General features: G+C 40.6%; 1 protein-coding gene across 20 annotated transcripts in view; it reads right to left on the reverse strand.

Moving 5' to 3' along the window:
* Positions 1 to 9,794, reverse strand: part of VTI1A (vesicle transport through interaction with t-SNAREs 1A) — a 368,837-nt gene extending 359,043 nt beyond the window's left edge. For 5 of the 20 annotated variants that reach the window (XR_012326899.1, XR_012326898.1, XM_019940008.3 and 2 more), the window contains exons 1-2: positions 9,404 to 9,790; positions 631 to 689 (exon numbers count right to left, since the gene is read on the reverse strand). Coding sequence is in view for 17 of the 20 variants with exons in the window: in XM_019940008.3 (XP_019795567.1) it covers positions 631 to 689; positions 9,404 to 9,497 (153 nt within the window). In the remaining 3 variants the exon portion in view is untranslated. Of the gene's footprint in view, positions 1 to 630; positions 690 to 9,403 lie in introns of all 20 variants that reach the window. The other 15 variants (XM_019940017.3, XM_019940019.3, XM_019940016.3 and 12 more) reach the window with 11 other exon arrangements.
* Between the last annotated feature and the right edge of the window lie 134 nt (positions 9,795 to 9,928).

Below are 9,928 nucleotides of genomic sequence, written 5' to 3' on the forward strand. Positions count from 1 at the left end.
CTCCTCTCCCATAAGATAATCTGCTGTATGTGCAGGCACTCTTCTAGGCAAACATGCATCAGCCCTGTGGGAACTGGGCCTCAGGGAACTGACGCAAGCCTGCTGCAACTTCGGTGGCTGCTTTTGCTGTGACTAATAAAAGCCTTTGGTCTCTGACCTAGGAATCTCATGTCTTCTGTCAGCATCCATGAGATTGTGGCAGGCTCACTTACTGGTGAGCAAGCAGGGGAAAATCTCGATCCTTAACAATTTTTACAAATAGGTACAAATAGTACCTATCTCACAGGCTTTTGGTGAAAATTAAATATTAAAAAGCAAGTAATATGCTTAACCCAGTGTCTAGTACCCAGGATGCCTTTAACAAGTGTTAGCTAGTTATAACCATTACGAAAAGTATTATGAAGGAATAAAAATTCGAGGTGGACATTTAATGAATCACCTTTACTAAGAAGAATAAAATACCAAGAAGTGATTAAATTCTCTTCCATCTAAAAACTGATGAATTCTGAATCATGAACTGCTAATCAGTAATGTTTCACATTTCTACAATGAATAAAAGAGACTTAGAGGAAGGCATCAGATTAAACGGCTCTGGGTGTGTTTTAAATATGTTACCAAGTCTACACATACCAGTTCTTTTGCTTCTTCGAGCTGTTTCTCCACATTTGCAACCACCTGCTTCTTCTCATCTGAAACAAATAATAACATCAAGGAATTGCTAAGGATACAGATAAATTTAATATTTAAAAACCTCTAATTTTATGTACTTTTTTTCCTTTCTGGTCAGAGTAGAGAATTACCATTATCAGTCAAACGGCCATATCATTCTTTAGTGGGTTAGGAACTACTATAAGCCACTGATTCTAGGCTATCTGGAAATACATAATCCTATGGAGCACTGAATTAAGAGACGCCATAACATTTTTAAGAGAAACCAAAAATTATTTTGGCCTTTAGAAGAAACTGTGTCAACAATAGCAGATTTAGTGGTGGCATGAGGAGTCCGCAAAGTCATGACTTTAATAAATTGGGAATAGTGGATTTATGAATACAAATTAAAAGTCACATATAACAACAATTCCTAAAACTGGACAAGTTCTTACAATCCTTTAAAAAAAAATTATGCTTTCATTACGAGTTGAGTGTAATGGAAGAAATATTTGAAGTCAGAAGTACTGATTCTAACCCCAAAGCCATTACCTCATGGTTATGGGATCCTGGGTAAGAAAGAGTTTCTACTGAGACTCAGTCTAAACTGTCTAAAATGGAAACTTAAAGCATCTACTGGATTCTTTTTAGCTCAAATAAGCTGATGCAAGAGAATTTACTTTTAATTTGTGAAGTGCTAAGTGTCTGTATGTGATTTTTTTCAAACTCAACCACAATCAAGTTATAACTCAACTATAATTCCTCATTCTGGGAGAGACATGTTCTAGCAGATACTTTCAGAAAAATTTTCCCTACTCCCATTCCAAATCAATCAGCCCATTTATTTAGAAATGGCACCTGAGTTTTGTGCTAACCTAATTTATTGACCATTTATATTTTTGTCTACCTAACACCCTTCTCTTCTCAGGCAATAAGCCTCACTCTTTCAAGGCTCTCCTCTTCACCAAGTAGGTCAATGGGAGATACTATGTCCTTCTATGACCCTGCCTCTCTGGTCACAGTGACTTGCCAAAGGATGGCCTTCTCTTTCCAGCTGGACTAATACTAGTAGCTCAATCCCTCTGGCTACATTGGTCTGGGGGGTGAGGGTGGGATGCGTATAGGATCCAATCAGACTAATCAAAGTCCTGTAGTAACAGGAAAGTCTTTTCCTCTCTCTTGGTAGAGTTATGACAGTGTGAGTCTAGAAGCTGTTGGCATCCACTGCTCTAGCTACAAGGAGCAAGCCAATTTCCAGTGGTTGAGAATGAAAGCCTACATTTACAAAGAAGCAAAGCTGATAGATAGATAGATACATAGAAAGACAGATAAAGATGAAATAGATTTTGTTAGTTAGCTTCTTGTTCCAGATAACTCTGGAACAGGTTTTACTTGACTTTATCATGGTTTGGTTTTTTGAAACAACACATTTCTTTTTCTTTATTTAAGTTGGCTTTCTGTGACTTGAAACCCAATGACTAATACAACAGACTAGAAAAGTCAGGAAGCTTGAATGGGTACAATACCTAGCAGCTGACTAACTTTTCAGAAGGATAGTTAATACCAAGTGGGGAATCTTTAATAGAAGTTATTATTTTACTAGAATAATAACTAGGTTCTGATAACTTCAACTCCTTCCCTTTGATCAGCACCCCCCTCCAAACTAGGGGGTAGCTATCACAGAAAGTGTTCTGTGTGTACTCTAAGAATTTCTCCCTAAGAAAAGTGCACATTTAGAATTAAAATTCAGCTTGATTTTCCCTCTTTGAGAAAGTTAAGCCTACATACGGCCAGATTAAAAATTTAGTATACGACCCCAAATTTATATGCTTCTGGTACATGTCAATCCATCTAACATCTCCACAAATTATAGTAGAACCACACTGTATTTTTGAAATAGTGCAGAATATGAAACAAGACAAGCCTATCCTGGACCAAACCTTTACCTCTAACCCTGATATATTTCCAGGACTCCAGATCTTTAATCCCTATGCTTCTGCCCATCTCCACTGTGACTACCTGGCAAACTGCTATTCAAAACTCTCTTCAGAAATCACTACCTCTTTGAAGCTTTTTCTAACCCAACAGAAGAATTAACTACTCACTCTTGCAGAAAATCCCGAGAACCCTTACCTAATCCTCATGATTTATCTCTCACTTACAGGTCTGATTTATCTTCTACCTTGGAGGCCCTGGGAAGACAGGAACCATGTCTTAGTCCTAAAATTTAGCACTGAGCCTGGCACATAATCAGTTCTCGAAAACTGATGGTAAACTGAATAAATAGTGTAGTCAGTGCAAGACTTTATAAAAGAAGCTATGCTACCAACCACCCTGGTTTCCCTTTTTCCCTGCCTGACCCCTTCCCCCACTTAATCTTTCTAAAATGTGGCTCTGATTGGATCACTTGAGCCTAACAGTCAAGGCCCTCCACATTCCAGACCCAAGAGACCGTTCCAACTTTATTTCCAACTACTAGCTCTCTCGTATGTGCTCTGCATACTAACCAGACAGACTATCCTTTACTACCCAAACACATCTACCCCCCTCCCCACAACTCTAAGCCGTTGTTCAAGCTACCATTTAGGTTCTTTGGTTGAATAGAACAGATCTGATTCTGGCTAACCTAAGCCAAAAAGGGAATTTATTAGAGTAATTCAGGGTGGATCACAGAATCAATGGAAAAGATGAGTTCCCAAGCTCAGGGAAGACAGTACCCAGGGTGGCTCAGGAAACCAAGGGAGCAGGAAGTCACCGACAGTCTCTGCAGAAGGAGAGTTAAAATTCCAATTCCTGGCAAAAATTCACTGAATGTCCTCGCTTGGGTAAAGTGTTCACCTCTTGACCTGGACAGGGCATGGCAGCCTGTCAGTTCCACCAAGACTGGGTTTAGGGAGTTCCTCAACGGAAAATTGAGGCGCTGCTCTCATAAGATAGAATGGGGGATTCGGGGCCTTCCGAAACAACAGAAACCCATTGCTTGCAACTCTTACACTCTTTCCCTGTTTTTGTCGGCTAAATCCCGCCATCCTTCCAGGTGACCTCCTGGAACATGATCTTATCTCCTCTGAATTCCTAGACCTGTGCCCTCTGCCCTAGCATCCCTGATGATCATTAGAAATTGTTTCCTGTAGTTTTCCCTTCAGCCTCATTTCCAGCTCCTTGAAGGCAGGGACCACTCTTGACACATGTTTGTCATAATTTTGTATTTAGCATAGACAGCTGTACACAGTAGGTGCTCACTAAGTGTTTACTGAATGAATCAGTCTTAGCATTCAGCAACACATTTGTTATTCACAGAGAAACAGAAAAAGAAAAATTGTATCAGTGAGGACTGGGGCAAATCTTCCCACTTAGAATGGCAAGTTTCCCTTTATGAATAAAATAATGTTAAAACAAAGCCATTCTAGAATGATCCTTGTGATAAAGGACTAGAGTTGGGGATTCCGTGGAGAAATGACTGGTGATTCTAGGACTGGTGTAGGAAAAATACAAGATGATCCTACAGTACCTCATAATATCAGAAAGTATGAAAGTGTTAAAAAGGGGGAAAAAAGCCCCACAATGATGGGAGTATAGCAAAAGGACACAAAAGCCAGCTGGAAGGGCTTCCAATGGTCAAAGCTGGCATAATGTGAGCAACAAAATAAAGTGGTATTAGAATATAACATGAAGTATTTAATAAACGAGTCCATGGATATAAATGACTGAATTAATAAGTGGAGGAGAATAGACAAATCTTTCCTGTATAGAAGAATTCCAAATAATTTACCTAAATAATCAGCCTTCAAGGAGGTGGAGCACGACTCCCTACTCCTTAAGTGTCAGCTGTGCCTATGGTTTCCTTCCAAACAGTATGGAAAGGAGGAAAAGAGTAACTTTATAGTGGAGAAACCTGACAAATAATACCTCAGCCAGGTGATCAAAGTTAACATCAGGAGTGCTAAGTTACCTTACAGTGTGTACTCCTGATGTGATGTGATGTGATGAAAATGGTGCTTAACCTCCGTGGTCCTCCTCTCAAAAACCTATAACCCGAGTCTGATGATGAGAAAAACATCAGGCCAATTCCAACTGAGGAACATTCTATAAAATATCTGATCAGTACTCCTCTAAACTGTAAAGTCATCAAAAATAAGGAAAGGGCTGTGAAACTGTCACAACTAAGAGGAACCTGAGGAGCCATGACTACTAAATGTTCCGTAATACCCTGAATTGGGTCCTAGAATAGTAAAAGGACATTTGGTAAAAAACTAAGGAAATCTGAATAAAGTATGGACTTCAGTTAATAATAAGTATCAATATGGGTTCACTGGCTGCAACAAATGTATCATATTAATGTAAGATGTTAACAATAGAGGAAACTGGGCATGGAGTATATAAGGAGTCTCTGTATTATCTTTGTGATTTTCCTGTAAATCTAAACCTGTTCTAAAATTAAAAGTTTTTTTTTTTTAATCAATGAAGTTATTACTTAGGTTGAGTGTGGGTATGTGTGCGTGTGTGTATATGCCTAACTCAAGTCCTACCCACTCTACTTCAGCTCACTCTGTACCTGAGTTCCTGAATTAGGTCTGGAACCATCTCTTCAACTCTAATTTTATAGAACAATAGAAATGTAATGCATGCAAGTCACATAACGTAATTTAAAATTTTCTAGTAGCCACATTTCAAAAAGTAAAAAGGAACAAGAGAAATTCATTTTAATATATACATTTTTTTAGTTTTAATAATATTTAACTCAATATATCCAAAACACTATCATTTCACTATGTGGCAACAGCCGCATTTCAAGCACTCAGTAGCTACACATCAACATTACAGCTCCAGAGCCACATACGTTTTAAGCAAACCACAGTGTTCATAAATAAAAGCAGATTTTTCTGAATCCTCTGATTACAACCACTCTGCAAAGGCAAGAGAGAATCATGGAACAATGCTATGGCTTCTTCCATACATGGCCATGTCTAGATGGTGTCCAAAAGCCTTCAGGGCTTGGCATAACCAATCAGTTAGACTGAAGCATTTCCTTCCAGAAAGGACACCTGTCTTGCCCCACCACTTCCAGTTCTCTCCCTGACTCTATCTTTGATATCCTGAATTCAAAGCCCCATTCCACGTGCACATCCCCAAGTCCCTAATCACTCATCTCCCCGCAAATGTAGGTGTTCATCAAGAGAGATTCACCCAACTCTAGCACAGAAAGGAAGCAAAATTGAGGTCCAAGGTTCCTTGAAGAGTTCAACTAACATCACAAAGTCTGAGAAGCTGAGTCCTGACTAACCCTACAGCTGTTGTCTTCACCAGCAGCAGTATCACTAGTGGCTAATTTATCATGTACTTTCTCTGGGGAGAAAAAAAAGTGTGATAGGGTGTTATATGCTTTGTTTCATTTGATTTTTACAACACTGTAAGGTTGAAACTATTATCCCCTACCCCCGCTTTTCCAGGTAGAGGAGACAGGCTTAGAGAGGCTAGGCAACTTGCTCAAGACTGCACATCTAGTAAAAAAGAGCTGGGATTCTAAACAGATCTGATGCCATGTGTGAACTGTAATCAATTTGCCATAATGCCTTTCTTGGTATTTCTGACTATATCTACAAAATGATAGCCTTCACAACAGACCATTTATCTCTCTGTTTATGGTGAGGTAAGCAACTAATTGCAAAGGAACATTTTGTTTAAGATCCTTCAGGAAGCCTGCCTGAGTAACAGAACCTCTGCCCCTACGAAGTATCCCCCCACTTAGGATTCATCATCAGAGGAAAAGGAGTGTCACAATTAGTATTAGCAATGGTTTCCACTCATCCATTGTCCTGACTTTACCACAGAATACTAATCATTAAAATCAAAGTTTGAATACAGTGCCATAAGAATATTACTTAAGAAGGGACTGATCTATCTCATTAGTCCAATTACTAAAACTACATAAAATTCAAACACTTTAGTCTAACAGGAAAGTTTTTTTTATTGTTTAAAATGTATCACAGAATAATCGAATTTCTTTTCTAAAATAAAGTTTTAAAATTTCAATCTTTTCTGTTCTCTTTGGAAGTAACACTTTAATACACTGTACATGCACAGCAGAGGTAGCACATTGTATACTGCACACACTTAGTTGCAATTAATCCTACCTACTCCACTTCCATTTCAGTAAGTTAATATTTGGGGGAACAAACTGCTTTGGCTGAAAATTTTGCTCCAATTTTTAACCTTCTTAACTCAGGTAAATTCTGGGTCAACTACCAAAGATGCCAGGAAGAGATTATAATTACTTTTATTCATACTGGTTTTCGCCATGGTTGTACATATTAATTTGTTAGTCCACAGATATACATCTGAAATTCATAACTACACAGATATATTTTTCATCTTTCTCTACTTATCAACTAGAAACATTATAAAATGAGCAAGTGCAAGTAATTATTAAGAGGGAAACCACAGCATTTTCAAGAATTACTAGCATTTAATTATTCAAGTCAGTAAGCATTTTTCCAGTGCCAGTTATACAGTCTCCTCTCAATTCTCATGTAGCTGCTGTGTTTGGGCATTACATTATACTGTACCTACAGAGAGTCAAGACTTTTATTTTTAAGGTACTTAATTCAAAGGTTTCCTTCTATGTGGTAAGAATGGTTACATTAAAATATAAAGGTAAGAAAAAAAATCGATTGTAACAAATCTGTTTTCTTGGAATTGGCTGTTACAACTTTGCACCCAGGAATGATTTTGTTACTTTATAGAATAGCTTCCCAGTACAAAACCTATTAGCCCAAACAAAAAAATGTTTCCTCAGCTAAAACTATCACAATTAAAAATGAGCAAAAATCCCACGGAAACCACAAATCCTGATATTCTGAGGCTCTGGGACTGAAGTCAAAGGAAGTAGTCTCCAACAACAATGACAACAAAAATCAAGATGATATTGGGCAGTGGAGGAAAGCAGAAATGAAGAGTTGAGGCGAGGTGATGTATCATGAAGTGATGAGGCCATCAGCCAAATCGCCACAAAAATCTCCAAGGCAGCAAAGCCTGGTGGTATATGCTACCTTGGTTCTCTCCCCTTGTTCCCTCACTTGGACTCGTACACCTCTTTAAGACACCATCCTCCACCTCCTCCAGAACTAACTGGGACTTCAGGAGATGAGTGGGGTGTAAATTCAGAGAACCTGGCTTGAAGCAAATGTCCCTATTAATAGAAAATAGGTGGGGGTAAGAAAAACAAAGAGGGGACTTCCCTGGTGGCGCAGTGGTTAAGAATCTGCCTGCCAATGCAGGGGACATGGGTTCGATCCCTGGTCCGGGAAGATCCCACATGCTGTGGAGCAACTAAGCCTGTGCGCCACAGCTACTGAGCCCACGTGCCACAACTACTGAAGCTCACGTGCCTAGAGCCAGTGCTCCGCAATGAGAAGCCAGCGTACCGCGATGAAGAGCAGCCCCCGCTCACCGCAACTAGAGAAAGCCCGCGTGCAGCAACGAAGACCCAACGGAGCCATAACTAACTAACTAAATAAATAAATTTATATATTAAAAAAAAGAAAAACAAAGAAAGGAAGAAAATTATTTACAAACACAAAAGTTTGGGGGGAGGTAGGGAAAGGGAAAGAGGAATGACAACTTCAGTCCAGGAGAAATTGCTGCTGGCATCAAGGATTGACTAACAAGGTGGGGCAAGGAAGTTGCCCACCAGTTCACAGATCAATGAGCACTCCTTTTCCTATACTTTACACCATAGAGCGAAGGTAGATGGTTCAATTTCACTAACAAAACTGAGCACCAAAGCCACAATCTTTTCTGCAAGTAAATACTCAAATTAAATCTGTATTGAGAGAAAAATAAATCCTAAAACAATGTCCTACAGACAAAAGTCACAAGACATCATATTTATGTATCTGTTCATTCACTTAAAACATTTTCCTGAGCCCGTTCTAAGTAAATGCCAAGGAAATCAAACACAGCTCCCACCTTCACATAACTGACAGCCCAGTATCGAAAATGAGTTGTGCTAGAACACAAAAACAAAACTCTTCTGGATGAAAATGGTGGAATTTTAAAAGTGAGAAAAATTATCCTGTACCAAGTTTTACACAACACTGGGTTATGGATCCCCAGGAAGGATGAAAAATAATAAATGGGGATGGGGGTATGAAAGATACTAATGATTACAGCAGCTAACACCAAGAAAGGGCTTTACATATGTTGTCATTTAATCTTCACAAAAACCCTATGAGAGACGCACAATTCTCTCCATTTTACCAAGAAGGAAAGTTGAGAGAGATTAAGAAACTTGCCTAAATACAACAACTTCTAAGTGGCAGAGCAGGGATTTGAATCCGGGTACTATGGCTCTTAACACTGCTTTGCTGCCTATAATAATAACATCATTACTAACAAGACAACGTTACTGTATGATGCACACTCATGATCTGGGTACGTTCACTGATTCTCTTTGGATACTCTCACATCTCTATATTTCACAAACAAAACCCAGCCAAAACTAAGACTCAGAGAAACGTTCCCAAGGTTATACGAGTCACAAGGCAGCGGAGTCCAGACACTGCACCCCACAACCCAGCTTAGATTCTCCCCTTACCCTCAACCAACCTCAAGCATCCCTCTGAGAGGCCCCAACACCACCTGCCTCCAGGCTCGCTCCCCAGAGACACATTTATTCAGGTGTCGTTCCATCGCCCACTGCCCAAGCCTCCTGGCTCTCCGGGCCACCCCCGCCCAGCCTGGGCAGGGCTCTTACCAGGCGGGAGTCGGGGGACCCTCGCAATCTTATTGGTGATCTCTGCAGTGAGCACCGCGAAGTCCTGCTCGTAGCCTTCGAAGTCGGACGACATGGCGGCTCCGGAGTGGCCGGCCCGGGCCGGAGCCTAGGTCAGGGCTGGGGCTACGCGGGGCAGGAAAAGACGGTGTAGGAACGCGGGAAGCTCCCTAGAGAGCGGAGCGGAGAAGCCGGGGTAGCTCCCAGCCAGGCCGCTTCCTGGTTGTTCTTCGCGATCTTGGTCCTCCGGAAGTTGGGCTGGGTGCGCTTTTTATTTTCCGTTCGGGCTTCAAGATTAAGAAATTCGCTAAGGAAAAGCCCTTCAGTTAGTGCCCCCAAAAGCTTAAAAAATATGCGGGTTCTCGGGAATCACCGAAAGCATTTTTTGCCCCTCCACGTTTTGGAAAGCGGCTCCGGCTCCCCAAGCTACAAGTCAGAGGGCCTTGTTTCCAGGGGGGAAGTTTGATGCGGCGAACCTCCCGGAAGTGGCTGTCACGGAGTCTGCGC

This window comes from Tursiops truncatus, chromosome 16 (assembly GCF_011762595.2).
Source record: "Tursiops truncatus isolate mTurTru1 chromosome 16, mTurTru1.mat.Y, whole genome shotgun sequence".
NCBI lineage: Eukaryota > Metazoa > Chordata > Mammalia > Artiodactyla > Delphinidae > Tursiops > Tursiops truncatus.